Below are 22,921 nucleotides of genomic sequence, written 5' to 3' on the forward strand. Positions count from 1 at the left end.
TTTATCTGGACTGGTTTACAACATTTGAATGTTGCTGGGTTGATTTTTATTTTTGCAAACGGTTTTCTCTGCACATCACAGATGAAGTGACTGCTGTGCTCCCTCTCACTCTAGTTGGAAGAGCTCCATAGAGATTCTGTACAGCAATCCGCACTGCTAGATTCCGTCTTATAGCAACGTCTGCGTCCAGCTGCTTATTGTACTGCACTGAGAATCCGGCATATTCAGGGGATTGTCAGTAATCCACAGAAGGTAAGTTCTTACAGATGTTTTTAAATACTCTGCCTATAATTCAGGGATAATTAAACACAGCCAAAATGCTTTCGTGGTTTGTCTAACTATGATATAAATGAGCAAAAGGAGACAGGATGGGATCTGCAGACACCTCAGCTGTTCATCTGCTGTTTAGGACAGTGATTTATTGACAAGACAATATTGACAAGTGCTAGTGTTACTGATATATCACTAGGTGGTAATCATGGCATTCCTTTTATGAACGTTTTCATTAACAGCTGTTAAGAGAAATGAGAACATGGATGAGTTTAGTTGACATGTTCCTTATTTAGAAAAAGCAACAGATTTCTTCCCCGGTAGCATTTTTTGTTTATGATCCCACATGTACATCATGTATATATATTTACACAGAATGCCTTGCCATAAAGTCTACTTGTTAAAAATAACAGACATGCTTTTACGTCAGAGGAGGTTTAGATTTAGAAGCGGCGTAGAGCTCATAAGGTTTTTACGCTCTTTCTCCAGCTTGCAGGCAGTAGGTATCCATAGTGTAAGAAGCGAGGGACTGAAATTCAAAGTAAACTTTGGCTCCATGACAGAGATTGTGACTGAACTGAGGACGTTTATTAGTAGAAGTATGAAGACAGTCTCCTGGTGACCTTGTTGAAGGCACATGGAAAATGCAGATGCATCAACACGATACAGATGCCAAAGACCCGTGATCCAGAAGGAACTCATGGCTACAGCTAATGATGGTTGTTTACACCTAAAAAGAGAAGCAATGCAACAAGGGGGAGGGAGTAGGTAGATATCCCATCTGTTATGTCTGATCAAGCTATGTGGCATGGAAATGAGAACACACCAAGGTTATGTAATTGGCACGGATACCAATGCAGGTATGCTACGTGTGATTTGTCTGCAAGCCGCAATAAGGTAAAAAATAGAGCCAGAAGTCACAGCCCTTTAAAGAACAGTGTCAGTCACCCTGCTGGTGCCACTCTGCTGAAAGGAAATTCTTGTCAATACACTATACTGAGTTTTCAAGAACAGATCCTGTGTTTAAAGCAGAAATGTGATGAACTCAGGAGACAACACAAGAAGGAACGGAAAGTGTGGATGAAGGAAAAGGAAGGACTCTTGAAGGAAATTACAGATTTAAGAGTAAATTGCTTCCTTTCACAATGTGGTGCAACTTTATAACAATTATGTCCAGTGTTAAGTGTTATAAAGAAGTCCCAATGCTATGCTACCTAAAACGCACACATAATGTATAATACTGTAGTGTTTATTTTGTCATTTTGCAGCGCGCCCACTTTAACAAGGTCTTGGTTATTCTAAATACTTCTATGCAGATTCACGGTGTTAAATAGAGATAGTTTTATTTTTGGTATTCATTTTATGGTTCATCTTTCATGTTGATGTTTATCTTTGTATTATAGCTGCAGAATTGGTATAGACATAGTTGTATGTCTGTTTGTTCTTTCTCATAATATATGCACTTTTATACTGCACATGTACACCAAAAAAAGAATGTTTCCAAACATGTGAGGTACTGTATATGAGAACTGTTGCAGGTGTAGACTGGATTTTTATTCCACCATGATATATTTGATATGTTATAGCACTAATATAGAATTTCAACAGTTATGGCATATATGAATTCACACCTAAAATAATCTATAAACTACAATATGCAAAGCATATGATTATACAAATACATTGTGAAATATAGATATATGTAGATTGTACACCTGGTGGTCATTAACAGTATTGCAGTGTTTTTCTTCAGCATAATTTGCATTGTTGAGCACTGCTTTGGCTTGGGAGATTCCAGACACCTGTGTTCCTCACCTAGGCACACTAATTATACAGACATACAGTATATAAATCCATATGTCATATATGCCACAATACAAGTGTCATAGGTGCTATAGCAGGAAATTTATAATTTGAAACTACCGTATACATTTTGAAGCTATTGTTGTATATAAATAATTAATTCATGATAAGCATTTACATCATTTTTTATTGTATATGGTAACATGTATACTGTTAATTGTGTAAACGTCTATGAATGTATCTTCTAAATGTGATATATTATCTGTAGGTCAGTGCCTCTGTCACTTCATGCCGGTGAGGGAAGTTTTTACAGTATGTTCATCTCTATTATGCCTTCTCGTTTTTTTTTACACTACCATTCATTTTAAGTGATATATATTGAATATATGAAATTAAAACTGAGCTGCTAGCAGTGCAATTTTTATTATATCAGTTGCACTCAATGTTGTTAGTTTCTGCTATGTTTTTGCACCAGCATCAAAGGAAAAAAGATGATACTAAGAGATGTTGATTATAAACACATACATGTGTGTCACAACTATGTTATGTGTGTGCATGTGTGTGTGGAGGGAGGGTGCGAGGTACTAATTTTAGATAAAATAAGACAATAGCCCCATGCTGTACTTCACTTTGTAGGCAGAACCATTATTAAATGTTGTCACACAGTGGAAGCTAAATAGTTGTCAAGAAGTATAAATTCCAAAAGACGGGCAGGATTGTCCAACTGTCCCAAAAATATAAACATACTGTATACATCTCTGTAATTATGTTTAGAAAGAAGATGGAAATCTTGGGCTTATATTTTCTCATTGGGCTTGTAAATGTGGGTGCTAATATTACACATTCAGCGTTTCTACTTAACCGGGATAGTCCATAAAATAAATGTATGTCAATTACAGTGTTCAAAGTAAGATCACAGTGCTATATGTAAACCATTAGATAAAATAAGACAAACTGCCTACGTCTAGGTTTCCAATCTAGAAACAATATTTAAAAAGAAAGAACTTGTGCTCTCTGTCTTAACATACAGATGTGTACTCATACACCTAGCCTCGATACACCAAGCATCTTAGTCCCAATGCAGTGTGAGTAAGATGTTCCAGGAGACTACAAAGATTAATTTGATATGCAACACTTCTATATCTGCGTGCGACTAGTCTGTAAACAAAGCACAATGGAACTTGGCGTGGAAAAAAGCTGCGGCCGCTACATCGTGGCACTTTGTATACAGATTCAAAATCAGTCACACACAGATATACAAGTGTCACATATCAAATCAATTAGTGCAGTCAAGACACTTGCCGCAAGCAGATTTGCGCGGGACCTGGCGCGCAGAGAGGGGCTGTTTGGTGTGACTGCAGCAATTGTGTATGAGGGCGCATCTCTATTACTGGTTCCTAAATTTGACTTCAGTTTAGTCACAATCCACTTTAGTAAATCTATAATGTAATTTATGTAAAATGACAGATGTTGTTGGTAAATGACAGATGTTGTTGGTAGAACACAGGTCCTAATTCACAAGATCATTGCTTGACTTACTGTAATCTTTAAAATGTAAACAGGAGTTCCTTATTGAACCACTTCCAAGTATTCCAATTTCAATGTTGGCTGCAGTGTTTATGAGCAGTAATGTCTGGTACAATATAATAACATTCTATGGGAATAAGGGCCTGATTCAGACCCGGACGCTATTTGCGGATGGTCGTTCCATAAAAGGGGCCAGCTATTTAAATTGAGCGCTCGCTCTTTGCGGTTTGTTGACGCCTCTATGTCTGAGCGAGTGAACGAAAAATGCGCTCGCTATTTTGTAAAGACGCCCCTTTGCCGTTCGTATCACATGTCATCTCCGGTATTTATTAGATTAATCGAGTACATCGAAAGGCATCTGAACTGCTCGCAGTGCTTGTGGTAGCTTTTTCCTGCCACTATCACTGCGAGCAGTTCAGGCTAAAATACAACCAAGTGACGTGGTCGATGACGCTCCTTTACTAATTATGCACTCCCATTAAACGCCCTTTTGACCGTTAGGCACGCCTGCGTTTGGATCTCCACTCCCCCGTTTTCAAGCACCTTCCCCTGTTACCACCCACAAACGGTACATTCTGTCAATCTAATTAGCAGCCCCTCGCTGTTTTGTGAGCGCACGATTTCCGACCGCAATGACTGTTTTGCGCATGTGCATTACGACCCATACGCATGTGCAGTTGTGCGGACATCGCTCAGAGCGAATGAGCGGCCGCTTACGAGCGGCTCTGAATCAGGCCCTAAGTACATACAGTAGATCCTCAGTGACAGTTACAGGCCCATGATATACTACTATAAGAATGTGAGGTTTTGGCAACATGCTTCTGATTCTCTCTTATAAATGAGACGGAGGTTTTGTCTACACCTTAATCAGTCAATAAACATTATGTAACACTTGAAAGCGAACTAAAGTAACTAAATGCTAAGCCATACATTTTATTTTGATATCAAGAAAAATAGAATAATGTGATCATTGGCTCAGGAAACATGTTTCAGTTATCAAAGTCCAGTAGATGAATCACTGGCAGATGTGCATTCTGAGCTCAGATCAAACCTTACACAATTGGAATCCCCAAAGGCTCAGAGCATTCTATGTTATTAACACGATATACTGAAGGGCTGGGCTCATTGTCATGGGAGAAATATAATGCCTTGTACTGCTGCAATGCTTTTTTATGCTTTTATTTCAGATACAAATTTGTTGTGTTCTTTAGTTATATACATTTTACCTCTATGTTCTCCAATGTACATTAAAGCATGCATTGGTAATATTATTTCACTATATCGTATAACAATATGAATCCAAGGAGATCTGTTTCCCTTATCAGCAGAAAAGTCCAATAAATCACACATAAATGATGTATTAATATATAGGCCAGTGCTGACTCTCATGTGATAGACTATTATTGTATTATGCTTTTATATAAAATGTCCTGCTCTTTGCTTATGGGCTGTCTTCTGCTGGACCTTTTCCATTTGACGGCTGGGGACTTGGCTAATCCAAAAGTAGTAACAGATTTATTTCATCTTAGGAATGTAGTGTGCTTTGTGTGTATGGTGATATTCCATCACATAAATATCTTGCATGTTACAGGCAGGTGAAAACAGAGGGATTTTGCTTGAGCTGAAGGCTGTTTTGGAAGTGATTCAGGGAGAACAGAGAAGAGAAGAAAAAAAATGGACTGACTTTCTGCTGCAGTTCCTAAACGATCGATGTGGGTGGGGGACTGACCGGTTTGAACTACAACACGTCCCCAAGGTATTTCAAACACAATGATGTAAATAAGGAAAAATGTATCAACTACAGAGCTGCACACCAAACACTAAAGGATGTATCCTCAACATGGCTCACATTCATGGGTATATCCCTCATTTATTTAGTATAATCCAGTGACTTTCCCAGCAGTTTCCCTAGAGTCACAGTGTTCATAATTGGCATTTAGCCAGTCCAATTATCAGCCTATGATTGAATGTAGTAATGTAATAACTACAATATCCAGGCATGCAGGACACAAATGGGGCCCTGGTAGAAGACAAGTAACTGTTTAGGTTAGGAAAAGTCTCACTATCCACTATAATCCACTCTGTGGTATACCTGCTTAGGAGAGAGCTGCAATCACTCAGTTCATAGAGATGTGTTCTCATACATCTATACTCAATACGCCATGCAGCGCGACTTGCCTGACGTGAGTGAGCCACCAGGTCCCGCGCTACTCTGCTAGTGTCGGGTGTCTTTTTGATGGTAATGCATCTAAGTCATATTGCTTAGCGACTAGGAACGACCAGCAGACTGTTAGATATACAAGTGTCTCATATGAAATGAATCAGCACAGTCTGCTTGTAGCTTCTCAGGATGAAAAAAGACGCCCGGTGCTTGCAGAATTTCACAGGACATGGCTTGTCGAGAGGGAACTTTACCGCAACTGCAGCAAAGATGTATTGGGACACATCTGTATCTTCATAAATGTTTTGATAAGGGATCTGGTAGCCCAAATGATGTCATCATGATATAGTGCTTCACCTAGATAATTTTACTAAAGGAGAAGGTACAGTACGGTATGCATGATTTTGGTGTTGTAAGGGATTTGGTATGGGATCCCGATGGTCAGGATGCCGATGATCAGAATACCGACAGTGCATCCCAACTGTCAAAATCCCGACAGATTTTTGTAAGTATTATAATCCTTACTCTAACCCTTCCCCTAACCCTCCCCTCTCACAGCCTAACTGTAACCCTTCCTATTCCACAGCCTAACCCCCACCATCCCACGGCCTAACCCTAACCCCCCCCTAGTGCCTAACCCTCCCTCCAACCCTAAGCCTCCCCCTAACCCTAATACTTAACTCCATAATCTGTTAGTATTCTGACAGTCGGGGGTGATGCAGGCAGAAAGCCGACGGTCGAAATGCCGACTGCCGGCTTCCAGACTGTGTAATCCTGACAATGGACTAATGAAAGGCGTCTAAATCCCGACGCCTATCATTATCCCGACGCCGGGAACCCGATGCCCGGCATACCGAACGAAGGTAAGCCGGGCGGTGGGCTCCCGGGGGGATTTAGGGTTAGGCTAGGGGAAGGGGGGTTAGGGTTAGGCACCCCCGGGGGGAGGTTAGGTTTAGGCACCCCCCAGGAGGGTTAGGTTTAGGCTGAGGGGACGGGGAGATTAGGTTTAAGCACTTACGGGGGGGTTAGGGTTAGGAACTAGTGGGCGAGATTAGGATTAGGCACCCCTAAGGGAGGGTTAGGGGGGGAGGAGGATTAGGTATAGGTAGTGTACTTACGAATCGGGATCTTGATGCCTGCCGGTCTTCTGTGTCGGGCATAGGTCCGGTGGTCATTCATACCGATCCAAGTCGGGGGGGCCGCTGTCATTATTGTGACCATTGGCATCCTGACTGTCGAGATGCTGACTACATCCCATTGTAAGAACCAAACATACTGACAGTACTTAACGATATTTTGTGTTATTATGGAAATGTATGAATTAATTTGACATTTATAAACTGAGTTGTCATTCTTGACGGGTGTGTTTGTATTTCTTCAGTAAATCTGGGTAAAAAAATGTATACATTTATTCCCTAACTATTGGTGTGGCAGTGACTCCCTTGCATTTCCTTATCTTTCTTTATGATTAATAGCAGATGCCACACATTTTAAACTAAAGGTTCTAATGAGGTTTTGATCATTTTGTCTCATGCAACTTTTTATAGCTAGAAGCTAATTCAGCCAAGACATGTGCCAGTAAAAGTATTCCAGACATCCCGAAAGACACAAGGAAAGATAGGATAGAACAGAGGCGCCTGCTGGAAGACACCCACACTGCGGCCATGGAACTCAAGAGACAGTTAGAGAATAATGAATGCAATTGGAAAGTGGAAAAGATGGAATTATTGGAAAGATTTGACAGTGAAAGAAAAGAGTGGGAATGCCAATGGAAAACCATGCAGAAAAAGATAGAAGAGGTAGATCTGATAGATTAGATCTGTTCTACAGATGTGTCCACATACATCTATCCTCCATGCGCTACAAGTCGCATTACACATAACGCGTGAGTGCCGTGTGACTTGGTAGCACCAAGCTTCTTTTTGGTGCTACCTTCACAGCGGCTGTGACACTGTAACGTAGCATTTCTAATGGAGATACACCCGCAGTTGCACACAGAACATAGGTGTGCCGCATATAATTTTAATCAACAGAAGCTGCTTGTGCATCCTATTCACGTTTCAAGGGAAAAAGTTGCACAAAAAGACGCTCGGCACTACAGAATCACGCCACGGCATGGTGCGACTATGAGGGCTCTATAACGTGCAAGGAGGCTAAATGTATGTGAACACATCTGTACTGCCATATTTATGCAGCAAAACATTATTGAGGGTACATGGAAAAATAAATGACTATTGCTAATAATATTTTTCATCTTTTTAGCAAGGAGCTGGGGGGGATATGGGTTAGACTTTGAAAATTGTGAGAGCTACATTTGCCAGGAATGTGTTGCCTCAGTAAACACATGTTAGAGGTAACTGTTTTAGAAAACAGTCAGATGTTTTGTACTTTTCTTTAAGAGACTCAGGACCTCATTCAGAGCCGGTCGCACAGAGCGTGCGGTCGGTCTGAATGAGGGGAGGACGTCTTGAATTTTCAAGACGTCCTCCTTTGCGGTGGTAACCCTTACGACCGCCTAAGGTGATGGTCGCGATGGTCAAGACCATCGCGACCATCGGGGCTTACGACGAGACCCTAGGGTAGGGTCTCCCTTGTCGTAAGCCCCGGAGAGCTTTCGGCTCTGTCTGAGCCGGAAGCTCTCCACTGACATCACTAGTGATGTCAGTGGGGCCGCCCCCAAACGGAAGGCGTTCCCATGGGAACGCCTCCGTTTGGGCTGCCACCCCCCCGGCCCGCCTTCCAAACGGGGCGAGCTGTCAATCAACATCGACAACTCGCCCCCTTTGTATCGAGACCCGCTACGACCGGCGCTGTCGGTCGTAGCGGGTCTCACGCATGCGCACGACGGCGCGGGCGCCGTCGTGCGCATGCTCTGTGGGGGGCCATCAACTCGGTTCGAGCACATCGGCGCTAACGACCGGGTCTGAATGACCCCCTCAGTGCTTGATTCAGATTGGGGAATAGAGTAAGATAGAGCATGTTGCAATGGAAGGGGTGTAAATACAAGTTTTTTTGCATGCAGGGTAAATACCGGCTGCTTTTGCATGTAGCCCACACATGCTGGACAGCTTTATTTTTACACTGCAATTTATATGTCAGTTTGGACACCTTCCTCCCAAATCTAAATGTCTGCACATTTTACATCTGCCCCACCTGCAGTGCAACATGGCTTTACCAAGATACACAGTTACTTGCTATATCTTACTCTATTCCCAACTCTGAATCAGGCCCTCACTTTAATGAACTCAGGGGAAGATTTAATGAGAGAGATATAGTACCAACTATTCAGCTCCTACTTGTTATTCTTAAAACACAGCCTGTAAAGTGACAGGAGCTGTTTGGTTGGTACTTTATCTCTCTCCAAGCTTTGATAAATCTGCCTTCAATTCTGTTAACATCAAACCAAATTTTTTTAAGTTCCCGTCCATTGTGGTTAGAGGAGGTGTCTAATTTGCCTTATTCATACCACATGCTTTTGTTTAGAAGTGTATCTACATAATACAATATGTACTGTAGATCAAAGTCAGGATAAAACAGATTTAGATTTAATTATTGATTCCCCCCTCCTCCATTTGCTTAATTCAAACTTAGCATTTTTACAGGCATTCTGATTATCTGATATGGGGTATAGATATATGGTGCTTGAGGGTCACATAATATTCCCTAGTCATATTTATTGCTTTTTTTCTGCAGCTGTATCAGGAAGTGAAACTGAGAAGGGAGAAAACCCTGAATGGAGATGAGGATAGCACTGAGGAAAACACACTGCAATTTGCATTGCCTTTTTCACAGCCTGAACCTATGGAAACTTCAAAAATAGAAAGACAGAGTCACCAAAATCATATGGTCAACACCAAGATGGACAAAAGTAATAGAATATTGCTGAACGATTGTCTTCATTTAAATAAGGAAAAAACAGCTGAGCTGAAATTGTCCCATCAAAAGCATGATGTTCGCAGTATTGAATCAGAAAAGTGGCTTGGCCAAAGAATGTCCAAAACTGAAAATGACACCTTGAATGATGTGAGTTCTGGTTTGATTAACAAGTTGGGTATGGTTGCATACTGTGTATTAACAGTCAGTAACTTCAGTTTAAATTTGTTATTCACTTCAGGCATTAAAAGAGATTGCCAGAGTCAGCGAGGAACTATGTAAATACCAGGAAGAAATCCGGACGAGATCCAGCTCCAAAAAGTATGTATTTGTACTGTGACCTGACAATTATTATTATTATACTGATGCATAATTTAGATTATGAAGAATAAATATTACATCAGATTATGAAGAATAAGTGACTTTTGGTTATAACTATTATTGTTACTTGGTGATGGAATATCCTATGTTTTATGGAACTATTGGTTTTCTTTTGTTTTCTGGTTATATCAGAAAAACATTTTGTAGGTAAATGAATACAAATATTATGTGTTTTAACAGAATGTCTTATTACAAACAACATTTTAAACTTCAGTTATTAATAATTCACTTATCAAATAATGCCCAGTTAACAACATTGAGTATGGTCAATATAGATCCCTGATATTACCAAAATGGCATATTGCTTTACTCATCTCTAACTACATTGAAGACACTCATTCATTCTTGACCAATGGTGTTTTAGTCAGGGTTCAATTTCTTAAGTAATTATAGTGAAGTATGGGGGTCATTCAGACCCACTCGCGAGCGGCAGTATGCTCGCAAGTGGGTCGATGGTCCCCACTGCGCATGCGTGAGACCCGGCGAGCGAAGGACTTTCCATCGCTCCGGGTCTCGCACCAAAGGGGGCTTGCTGTCGATGTTGATTGACAACACGTCCCCTTTGGTGGGCGTGCCGGGGGCGTGCCTGCCAGACGGAGGCGTTCCCATGGGAACGCCTATCGTCTGAAGCCGGCCCCACTGACATCACTAGTGATGTCAGTGGGAGTGATTTTGGCTCTGTTAGAGCCAAAATCACTCCAGGGCTTGTGGTTGAGAAACCCGACCACAGGGTTTCACTCGCAAGTCCGATGGTCGCGATGGTCAAGACCATCGCGACCATCTTGTTGGACGCTCGTATATGCTGTGGGTGGTGACCCACAGCTATCCGAGCGTCCAGGAGGACGCTCCATTTTAATGGAGGAGGGCCCTAATTCAGAGCGAGCGCTCTGGTCAGAGCGTCCGGCTCTGAATCAGGACCTATATTTTGAAGTACCAGAACAAGTTTGCAGTTGGTCTCTAAGCTTTGTGCACCTGAGTACTGCACAGTGTTGTATATTGCAGTAACATAGCAGTAGTATTACAAGCTACCCCAGGATGTTCTATTAGAATTTTTGCCACTTGCAGGGCAGTATGAGTGCCATACAGTGACATATATTAGGTCAGTCCAGCTTGAAAATGTGATGAGAATGTGAGTAGGGAGATCCCAGTAATGTGATACCTTGCTTTGGAGTGAAGAAGTGATTCTCAGCCACACAGAGGCACAGAAAGGGTAGCCAGCATGCTGATATAATTTCAAAGGTTCTGCAAAGGGCATATTGATGCACAAGATTAGGCAGAGATACAATTTAATTCTGAGGTGTGCAGTGGCTGTTAAACCAGTTCGCAATGCTGGGTCCAGTGTTTTGGTCTTTACTTTGTATATTGTGTTCTGTACTGATAGGTTTACGGTATTGGTCACTGCTGGATGTAGTATGTACAGATATGCCCAGATATATCCTTGGGGCTGATGCGGCAAATCGCGCCACTCATAGCGCGAGACGCGTGCCCAAGAGCGGATACGTGCACTGCGTATGCGACCACACCTACATAATAATGAATGGTGCGATTATAGCGTGCGCCATAGTGTACCGCAGCGCATGCAGGCACAGGGAATCGCATGGCGCGATGCGTGCACACGTTTGTGGCGCAATCAGCCACAATGTAACTGGGCACATCTGTATTTAATATATAATTATTGAAGAAGATACAGACAGAGGCACAGACAATATTTTACATAATCACAAACTAAATTTCCACTCAAGTTATTAGAAAAAATGAAAGAGAACACTGGATGCGACTGTCTTAACATGATTATGTAGTAGTGCATCATCATGAATGTTATTAAAATGATGGCTCTCAAGGCAATAGATCAAAATGAACTACAGATAATTGCTATGATGAAATGTCCATCACACAGTGTATTGCTTGTATTGTCGCCACTTATTGCGCTGTAACCCTGCAGTGCGACTACAGAGTGGGCAATAACTATAACCCGTTCAGGAGGTCAGTATATATCAAACTTAAATTTGTGTTGTCCTGATGGTCAATTTTCCATTTACCATCCAGATGATAATTCTAATGTTGAAGGTTTCTCCAACAGAAATAATTCAGGGTCCTTTCAGAACACTGAACTATTGCTGCAGTTCAGACACTAAACAATGCTGATTATACTAACATATCGCTCCGGAAATGTTACAATCAGCTAGCTATATGTCTAATACAGTGGTCGGGGAACAGGGATAAATTACCCCATTTGGGGTAAAACTGAAATTCCTGGGGGTAATGGATGGACAGCCGGGCATGCATATGAATCATTTCATGCCCGGCTTTCCATCCATTACCCCCAGGAATGGAGGTCACTGGCGCCAGGTGCAGCGGCGCACTCGCTGCACCCGGCGTCAGTGACCTCCAGCGCCGCAGGGAGGCTCTAAGCTGGACGCCCACTGCGATTACCAGCGGGCCCCCGGCTCCTTCCCTGCAGCGCCGCGTTAGCCGGAGGCTGGAGTTCTCTTCTGAACTCCAGCTTCCGGCTCTCTCCATGCGCACTATGGGAGAGACGTCATGACGTCTCTCCCATACTTCCGAGGAGCAGCCGGGCGGACAGGACGGCGGCGGATGCAGGAGCGGGGATTAAGTTAAGTTTTATGGTTTATTTTACTATAGGATCTCCTTTCAAATCAAGGGGGTAACGTCGGCGTATTTAAATATATTTTGGGGTAAAAGGTAAAAAAGTTCCCTGACCCCTGGTCTAATAGCATATTGTCACTGTGTATTTTATGCCCCAGTATCAGCGTTACATATGTTTATATATTTCTTAAAAGGGTAGTCAGTGTAAATCTATATACTAACACATACAGTATAAATAAAACCATATTTTCACAACTTCTTGCTGCATTCCATCGTACCCATCATGATTCCCACTTACAATGCAATGTAACCATATAAGGTTATTTACCCACTGGCATAAAAAAATAGTTCTTTCACTTGAGTTGTAAATGCCAGTAAAGGCATTTAAATAAATGTTGGTTCCAGTGAGTCCATACCCACTTCTGTTTGCATCTGCAGTCAGACGTGGCAGCAGCAAAACTGCATTTTTTAGGATGCTGCCTGCTGTATTTACTTATACTGTGTGTAGTGTAAGTACAAGTGAGCTCCTTTGTCCCTCTCTCCAACAATAAGTGCTGGGTACACCACATGTCAGATGGGAAAGTGTTACAGATGTGTCCTTATACATATTTGCTGCAGTCGCTCTAGAAAGCTCCTCTCGGCGCACCAGGTCCCATCAGACTTTTGCGTCTTTCCATACATTTTCAGCAAAGAAATACGCCTGGCGCTAGCAGAGTCTCATTGGACCTGGCGGTTCACTTATGCAAGGCATATCTCGCTGCATGGCATATTGAGGCTAGATGCATGAAGACACATCTGTAGATACCTGTATGCTGTGTCACTGGTGCTTTCTTTATGGCAGTGGGCATCCACTCTTATAGGATTTCTTTAACAGCTATTGATTTCAAAATATGCAATGGGGCTAATATCCACACAGAAACAACAAAACATTATAAAACATTGTGACTATTGAGACAACATGTTTCCAAGATGTTCAGAAAAAGCATTTAAAAATATTTTTTGGACATGTATCTAGATCACATTTTCCCAGGAGGCTTAACATGATGTTGCCAAATCCTTATTCATCCTTACGTTTTACTTGATGGAACAGGCAAGATATTGGCTTGGTTGCAAAGTACTGGAAGAAAAAGGCCTTTGTGTCTAAAAAACATTTTAGTCTCTCAAAAGTAATGTGTTTCTTCTCGGAAGTAGACACATTTCTGTATTTTCCTCCAACTTGTACTTAGAAGAGACTACAATATACACACTGATTTATTGATTTTGTGGTTTTGGCATGGCCCATATGGTCAGCTTAACATTAGAAATCCTTTGTTATCTTTTTGACAGGAATATGAAATGTAAAAGCATCTTGTTTTAATTTGTAACAAATGGCTGGAGGGAGAGGTCGCCCGTTTTCTTTTACATGTTTAGATCTAATAGCTGGAATGATTTACTGACACCTTTTTTACTGACCGTAAGTTGTCTAAGAAATAATCAGTTGAATGGTAAATACCCACTGCCGTTTGAGTTTAAATTGATTTTTAGTGTCATATTTGTTTATATGTGTATAAATTGCAGTAGAGATGTATGGATCTGACACTGAACATAATTTCTTTATGTGATACCACGGTCATTTGTGTTTTTGCATGTACTGTGTTTGACTTGTGTTGTAGTGCATTTTTTTGCAAACCATGTACACACTAGAATGTAAAAATCTTTAGCACTTGAAAACACAAATTATAACACATGTACAAATGTGTCCTCATACACTATTACAGTAGGGTGTCAAACAGCCCTTCTCGGCGCACCAGGTCCTGTTCAACGCAGCTTGCGCCAAGCATCTTTTTCACCTGAAAATGTGTTGTAGTTGCAGTCAGATGTGATTCTCCAAGGCTTAGTACATAGACCCCCTAGTCTTGAGCTGCCGCCGACAGTTTTGTGTACGTTTTCTTAGGTCTCAGAACTGATTTCTGCTCTCAGCCTATGGAAGTGCAAGTAGAAATCAGCTAGAATAATAAATTAATATGCGCGCAGAGCGATCTGCCAGCAGTAACAAGTGACCAATTAAATCTGGCCCTTAGAATGGGTTGGGTCTGACAACATTTTCAGTTTTCTCTAATGTCTCTCTGCCCTACTGGCTGAAGGCTGTGATACAATAACAATAGAGGCTGGAGGAGACTAACACCAAACTGGTACATAGGGATAAGAATGGCTGTAAATGTGAATTGATGGAAAGCTCCATCTTGCTTGTTTTTCATTTCAGTTTGTATCAGTGGACTTTTAGCTCTTGATTTCACACTACAGTTAGTTTAACAATATAATGGTATTATTTTTTGTTTCGCAGAATTGTTTCCAGCAAAGTTGCCACCAGTGAATACAAGAGACATTTTTATCTAAAAACTGAGAGGAATCATACATCTTGTTCTAAAATGGCTGCAACCAAACAAAAGGACAGAGTGAGTAGCAGTAAAACTGTACAAGCCACACTGTTTACCTCTCAGCACTCTGAGAAAGATGGTCTATCTCCGCAAGCTCAGGACCCTGAATTTCCTTCTTTGAGTTTCTCATTACATTTACCAAACTCTCGGTTATCTGACATAGATACAACTTCAGGTTTGAAAGATAACCAAGTTTCTAGCAACAAAGAGCCTGCTGACTTTGGACTGAACGACAATAATGATGGACTTTGTCCCATGCAATGGTTATGTGACATTGGAGGACTTGAAGACATAAACTTTACAGAGACTTTATTTAACAGCTTTACGGATGTCAAAGTCCTAACTCCTGAGATGAATAAGCAAAATGTGTCACTATCACAAAATGGGTGTTTCCACTCAAACAGCCTATACCCTGACATGATAATGTTAGAACATCCCACTACAGACTCTGGTTATAATGATAGTAATAATAGAGAGAATGGTAAATTGGCAGCAAAGATCGATGAGTTTAATAGAATTGTATTTAAGACTGGCAAAGGAAATACAGTTTTTCATGAACCGACAATGGATGTGGTTCTGGATGTAATAGATGTGGATGAAAAACCTTCAAGTCTCTTCTTGTGTGAGTGTCCAGCTACAGTGAATGGTCCTAAAAAACCTCTAAGTGTAAATGAGATCATTGAGCCAACTTGTGCAAATGGCAGTCTCCATAATACCAAGAGTGTGAAAGCGACATCTCAACAACACCACACAACTGGAGCACAAACTGCAAAAAGTTACAAGAACAGGCTACAGGAGTATAACTGGAATCAGATCAACCTATCAGGGCGGCCGCGGTCTGCGGACTCTAGGTCCAACTACGGGGTTGTTGAAAAGCTTATGAAAAGCTATGAGACCAAAGCTGCTGCTCCTTTTTGTAATTCTAAGCAGTCACTAAGCAAATGGACCCAGTCAGACTTCCTGCTGACTGATAATAGTTCTAAATCTGTGACTCAGTGTTTAGAAATGCTTCATCTGGACCAAACAACAAAGGTTTTACAGAATGACATTCATTGGCAATCAAAGAAGGAAGCAATGAGCCTCAAGCTACCTGAGGTAAAATACAATAATAAAGTCTGTGTTTATTGTTCTGTTCAGCCAGTTACTAAACCTTCTATATGTGCTGGGCCCAATGTTTTATGTCTGTAGCTAGATAAATCATTTCCCATAAATATTTTATAGTGACTTTACAGTATCAGAAATGATTCCATTTGTCAGTGTTACACATATGAAACCTGTGTGGTTCCTTTGGTTGCATTCAAAAATATCAACCCAAATGGCAATAGGCAAATAATTATGGGTAAAGTAGCAACACTGCTTAGCAAAACATCTGATGATTTTAACACAACAAAAAACAAAAACTACAAATTTTGTTTGTTCTTCCCATAATTAAATTTTTCTTAAACAATGTAAAAGCATACTGATAGGATAATTGGCTTCCGGCATAAATGCACCATAGTATTTATGTCCGTTAGGAAATTAACATTGTAAGCTCCAATGGATCAAGGATGTTGTGAATTACATGGAATAGTAACTGAGTGTGCCCAAAATATACATGTGATATGCTTGAGTCATATTGGGTGAAAGGCATTATATTAATAAATAGTTATAATTATTATTATAGATCTATCACACAGACCAACAGCAAATGTAATTTGGACTTATTCGATGGAAAGAAGCAACTCTATTGGAGATGCAGTCACACATTGGGAATACCATTTACATGACAGCCTTTTAAGTCAATGCATTAGGCACTGGGGCTTATCATTATTATTGGTGTTTAATTGTCTCCTGCCCTTCATATAAAACACTATGGAAATTCAGAAATCTATACCATACCTAATACACCTCACAATGAAAGGCACTTTTGCTCAGTAATCTGCAATTGTTCTCAAATCGCAGGCACACATTTTGTTCAGTTAGCAAGAAACAGTTGTCAACATACATAAACTAAAGTTATAACTTCAAATTCGTACCGTTCGGCAACAGTTGCATACGTGTCTGGCTTATGCCAAGCACACTTCACAGATACTTGTGTCCCACTTACACAATATTATAAACCATTTCTATTATGTGCAACAAACGCATTCACTCTTATGCATCATTCCAAGTTAAGAAAAATCTGTAATTTCTTTGTGTGTATGGAAAAAAATAGCTTACACATGCACACAAAAGCATAAAATATGCTCAAATGATGAAGACATCACAAATCATTGTAAGCGGAGCTTTTTCAAAAGCCAGTCACAAACTGTTTGCCAGAGCTGGTGACCATCCTTATCCACTATTTGTATTTGAGCCAGACCACCTGCAAATAATACGGCTTTCTCAGACACAAATGCATCTTTTTCCCAGTCTGCATCTGTTCACTATTGTGAACATGTCCTTATTGTACCAATCCTATGTTAGAACATCACTGTTCAACAGTCCTGCTGCATATGTGCATGTCAGAATAATGCATATATGCATAGGTGGCACAGTGTTCCGTGCTTGCATTGACCATAAATACAATACACTATGCCATCTAGTGCACCACTCACTCCGCATGAGGCCTATGTCTGTAGGTGGAACTTTATTTCAGCAACAACTGGAGTTTGAGTTCCCAGTATGTGAAGCACTAACTGCCATTGCTTATTTATATAGTACCACTAGGAAGTAGATACAAATTCTCTTTTTACAATGTGTTAGTGGGACTAATTAACAAGACGAGATTTACATAATACTGCTATTTTCTGTCATTGCCCTAAGAGAGCTCTATGTTGCCAGTCTCCACCGTGTTTCATAGCGTATGTAGATTATGCTGGGTGGCATGTGTGCCCCAAAACATCTGCTCCCATACATTCAAACAATATAAATCAGAAACACAGTTGAAAATATTATTAAACTAGTAAAGGGATCTGGCATATTGAAGGGTCACTCCGTCTGCTGCTCTGCCCTGCGTCCTCCCCACTGTATATACTTAGCCCTACCCAGCGCAGAGTAATGAAGTCCTCCGGCTAAGGTCTGTTCCGTGGTACTCCATTGGAGGGGGAAGCAGTCGGGATGCCGATGGACGGCTTCCCGCCTGACTAATCCCGGCAAGGGTTAAATGACAGGCGTCGAAATCCCGACGCCTGTCATTTTCTCTACGCAAGGAGTCCTCGAAGGTAAGCCGGGCGTGGACAACTGTGGGGTTAGGGGGGAGGGTTAGGCATACCCCCCACGGGAGGTTAGGTTTAGGTGGTAAATCATACATTGGAGGGGCTCCCACTTGTGGTAAATGATATAACAAAGCCCTAAGGCTTTGCTGTGTTAGTCAAAGGCCTGAGCTGTATAATTTCAAATCCAGATGTGATAATACATTTAAATGTAATGCAAAAAAATTACTATAAGGCCATTTCAAGGGCTGAAATAAAAACAGACTTAAAAATGTAAAAAGGTAGAACATTTGCATCCCTACAATCTGTATTGAATGCAACAGCTAGACTAATATTTCTCACAAAGTTCTTCTGTTGTTCTGCTCTGTCAACCTCCCCCATTGGTTGTCTCAGTATATTTGACCAAATTCACTGTAAAATAGTTTTGCTAACATACAAGGCCATAAACAACACTATACCAACAAACATCTCTCAGCTTATCACAAAATGTCTCCCAACTCATCCCCTCTGCTCTGTGCAAGATCTGATTCCAGAACTACCCTCATAATGTCCACAAACTATTAGATTCTAGCTATTATATTCTAGCAGGTGCTAGATGATAAGTATATTCTGATTGGTTGCTATGGGCAACATCTCCACTTCTAAAAACCTGCACTATAGTAAATATACCCCTTACTGCTCATTCCATATTGATCTGGCTGAACACTCCCGTGTAATAAGCAGTTTATTTTGTGTCCTAGATATCATTGACAACATCATCAAGTGGAAAAGGATTCTCACGTCCTGCACGACCAGCAAATCGACGCCCGCCTTCTAGATGGGCTTCAGCAACTTCTCCTTCGATGTCTGCAGCTGTTAGGAGGGCAACACACTAATCTCTGCTGTAATATGCTTTCAGGGCTGGAGGACTGTCCACATTTATAACTATGTTGTGATTTCTAAAGTGTTACAGCTGACTGAAATATGAAACATAGGAGAGATAAGTGAGTGAAGTCAGTATTTGACCTATAATAACCAATATAAAATGGCTCTCTTCTTGATGGATAATATGATGTAATCAGCGGACTAGACAGATGTTGAGTGTTGTACAGTATCTTAATGGCAGCTAATTGTACCATAGAAAACACTTTTTTCAGGTAAAATGTTATAGTATACCACATTTAATATACAGTACCTTATTCCCTGAACCTTTGTTAAAGGAAGAGCAACATAAATCATCTGAATAATAAATGTTTTCTAAACTAGAAAACAATGAACCAGCACAAAAAGGAAATACATATAAACATTTATATTTCCCAGCTGAGGTAATGGAGAGGCTTGCCATGCAATCCCTATTTCCCATTTATCAGGCTGTTTAATTACCGCATCTATAATAAATGGGGGTAGATGTATGATTTTAATGCGTTAATGTGTTCCTTTAATACTTGTGCTCATGGAAATCATTATAGTCCATACAAAACTTCATAAGACCATATTGCTAAATTATCAAACTAGACTTCAGTGTTTTGTGACTGGCAGAAACATATTTCTGTACTTTTTATACTATATACTGTAGTTTATTATTATGCATTTTTATGGTTATCCTTCACTTAGTAATATTTAGTAGTCATTTGTACAGTTCCATTTTGTTATATATTTCCATCCTTTGAGCAGGTGTAAATGTCATATGCATGTAACATGATCATAATGCATGTATCTAAGTATGCAGTGTCCTGTGTTTAGACATTGCTGGAGCAATGTTTACATATAAACTACAGGACATACACATATTATTTAACCTTTGCGGTCTTTAGTTCTAGAAAATATTCAATAAGTCGTCTATATTTCTTATTTTACCTATAAGCCTGCAAATATTATTTTTCTTGTATGACTCTGATGCAATTGTTTCATCAACATATATGTTAGTTCTGGTCAGCAAAAGGCATGTATCTCAGTAGACATACATGTACTTGCTATATGGGCTTTTCTTCCTTTCATGGAAGTTAATTCACTTCCATTTTGGATATAAAGGGAGTTTCCCTTATAAGCCCTAAAACTTTTTCAGTAGATAATATCAGATTATCAGCCTGGAACCTTTATGAATTAAGGGGAAGGGTCATTAGTAGGCTGGAGGGTCATATTCAGTAGCTGATATTTATATAGCAAGCTGGTGAATGTACAAGGATTTAGCGTAAAAATGGAAATCCTTGTGCTGTCCCAGCGCAGCGAATTCTGATCATTTACTTGTTAGATATATGGCTTTTTATGTACAGAGCCATTCCAAAACTATATTTATCTCATTTCATAGGACCATTACATGTTATTTGCCAAACTGTAGTGTCTTAGTAGTCCTAGTTCTATTATGTGGATCCATCGTTCTGGTGAAAGTGAAGATCTGATGCCATGAATGCAGAATGTTTGGTGAACAAAATTCTCTCAGTGTTTGTAATTGCAAATGATAGATGAAGGAAGGACTAGCACTTATGACCATCAATACTCTGTTAGCATGTTTCCCAATGTCAGTCAACAGGTAAACTGACAGATATTTTAGGAAAGGTATAAACTTAGCTTATATTTTGGCATCAGCTTGCATACAGAGATGTTGCATCACTAGCTTCAAGAAATATGATAGCATTGGTGCCAGGGATCCTACAAATATGTTTCTCTGGTTACTAATCATGAATAATATTTCTGCTTTTAATAAAGCATCATCTTGCTGGTTCTCTATTGGAGTAATATGTAACTGTCTAATGGGACACATCCACTAGAAGACATAGAAAGAACTGCACGATGACGACATTGTAAACGTGCAGTCGTTTCACAGTCTGGTGCTGTGCCTACACTGAACGTTCAGTCGTTCATGTAGGTACATCAATCATCCCTTAACATTCTCAACCTGATGTTATCGTCAGGTTGACCAGCATGTTCGGACGATGATTGATATCGGAAACGACCAGCAGGCGCATGACATATACATCTCCGATGTGTGCCCGATTACTGAACGATTGCACAATTATGATGTTGTAATCGTGCAATCGCTCCATGTAATCAGGTAGTGGATACCCGGCATAAGATTCTCTGTATGGATAGATGCAACATTTGTTTCTATTAAACTTTGGCACCAGGAATTTAGGAAAACGTCTTTATTTATTTTTTATTAAAAGTTTTTCAAACCCTTATAGTTTTATTGAATCTTTTGCTGTTGAAGATAAAGCTCTTACAAAAGCCATTGTACATGAGATTATGTGAAGAAAACATTTATTGGTGAGCTTAGTCAAGTCACATTCATGATTTTTATTCAAGGGTCATGCACGGGTGTCATACTCTCATACCCATGTGATGCTGTATGCACTGCTGATTAAGTAGAGGCACTGTATAGGCACACAGTCCCGAGTGGCATTTCATGTGTGTGGAAGAATTAGTTTGTAAGTGCGAATTAGAAAGTATGGCACATTTTCTATTTAGAAAAAGGAAGAAGCCATGCTGTGCTCTCCAGCCACTAATTGTGTAAGAGTGAGATGCAAAGGAGGAACCATGCTTTCTAGTGTATGGGGGTTTCTTCCTGGTGCTCTTTTCCATGGCCAATAAATCCTCAATTTAGTGACATTCTTTCTGCACTTTATGCCATTTCTGTTGCATCGCCAGAGCCCTCTTTACAAACGGGAGTCCTAAAGTTTTCGTTAGAGGTTGTTCGTTGATTTGTCCGGTCAAGGTGTTTCCCCACTTGAGTTTTCATCCAGAGTATTTGATGTTCTTAATATACCATGTTATCCATTTAATATATTTATTACTTTATATGTAAAATAGGGGTGATCGAATTGTAACGTCCCCAAGCTTTGGTGCCTTTAATTCTCTGTGATTTGCATTGAGTTTTATATGGCTGTATAAATAATGTGTTCTCTGAAACAATAAAAACATCAGTGTCTGCAGACAGGTGGCATTGCCCCTTTTTTCAAGCGCTTATCAAATCTCATTGTGTATTTGTAGGATGTGGTAATAACACAATTCAACAACATATTCAATATTTTGCTTACTCTGAACAAACTACAGTAATGAGAGATTTATTCATGTGGTTTCTTTGACACCTTTTAATAATACTAGATGTACTATTACATACAAGTAGTATTTACTTATGTATAAATTCATTGGATATTGTGATTTGAGATTTTTCTTTTTAACCTACAGTAAGGTGGTTTCTGCTTCCATTTAAATCAGAACATTGTGATTCTGGATTTTGTCAGAATCAGACTTCAGAGGAAAGACCATCCCATCACTCTTTGGAAGTTGGTAGGGCAATGAAGATCTACAGTATGTCGTGGATATGAGACTCTAGGAAGGTGGATGGTCCTCTGTGATGTCCATAATAGAGGTTGTCTTGCATCCATACAGACAATAGCTAGATGAATTACTTCTGTGATTCCACATGTCCACACTGCGGTTGGAAAAACGAAGGTGCTTCCTACCAGACCCATAAGTGCATTGCGGGCTGTGTAGTATGGAGACTCAGGGGCGGGATGCATGACACATCACATTCGCATCCCACCACTCTTCACATGCAAGCTGGTGTAAATTACGCCAGTATGCATGATAAAAAAAACCAGCGAAGGACAGCTCTCGGTAAGAGCTCTCCTTCCCGAGTGAGGGACTTCCGGGTCTATGACCCAGAAGTTCCTCTGAGGTCCTTCTGCACATACGAATGCTGCGGGGGGTGCTGGGAGGGATCCGATTGG

General features: G+C 40.5%; 1 protein-coding gene across 3 annotated transcripts; it reads left to right on the forward strand.

Annotated features, from left to right (window-relative positions):
* The first annotated feature begins 684 nt into the window (after nucleotides 1–684).
* Nucleotides 685–22,120, forward strand: KIAA0408 (KIAA0408 ortholog). 3 transcript variants are annotated; one of them, XM_088452141.1, is made up of 7 exons: nucleotides 685–1,395; nucleotides 5,192–5,356; nucleotides 7,309–7,560; nucleotides 9,455–9,784; nucleotides 9,876–9,955; nucleotides 14,946–16,134; nucleotides 18,953–22,120. In XM_088452141.1, the coding sequence occupies exons 1-7, from the start codon at nucleotides 1,057–1,059 to the stop codon at nucleotides 19,085–19,087; spliced, it is 2,490 nt and encodes an 829-aa protein (XP_088308267.1). In that variant the 5' UTR covers nucleotides 685–1,056; the 3' UTR covers nucleotides 19,088–22,120. The 3 variants fall into 3 exon arrangements, with proteins under 3 accessions (XP_088308267.1, XP_088308282.1, XP_088308277.1); XM_088452156.1 differs by having other exon boundaries at nucleotides 1,054–1,130; XM_088452151.1 differs by having other exon boundaries at nucleotides 1,305–2,385.
* The last annotated feature ends 801 nt before the right edge of the window (nucleotides 22,121–22,921 follow it).

Source organism: Taudactylus pleione, unplaced genomic scaffold (genome assembly GCF_031769625.1).
Source record: "Taudactylus pleione unplaced genomic scaffold, aTauple2 ptg000006l, whole genome shotgun sequence".
Taxonomy (NCBI): Eukaryota; Metazoa; Chordata; class Amphibia; order Anura; family Myobatrachidae; genus Taudactylus; species Taudactylus pleione.

What these genes read in the sequence shown, in the direction of transcription:
- KIAA0408 (XM_088452141.1), top strand. Translation starts at nt 1,057, where the DNA reads ATGTCTGATCAAGCTATGTGGCATGGAAATGAGAACACACCAAGGTTA. An exon ending in TGCAGAAAAAGATAGAAGAG is followed by an intron (nt 7,561 to 9,454) that starts GTAGATCTGATA and finishes TTTTTTCTGCAG; the next exon opens with CTGTATCAGGAAGTGAAACT. An exon ending in AAAATGACACCTTGAATGAT is followed by an intron (nt 9,785 to 9,875) that starts GTGAGTTCTGGT and finishes TATTCACTTCAG; the next exon opens with GCATTAAAAGAGATTGCCAG.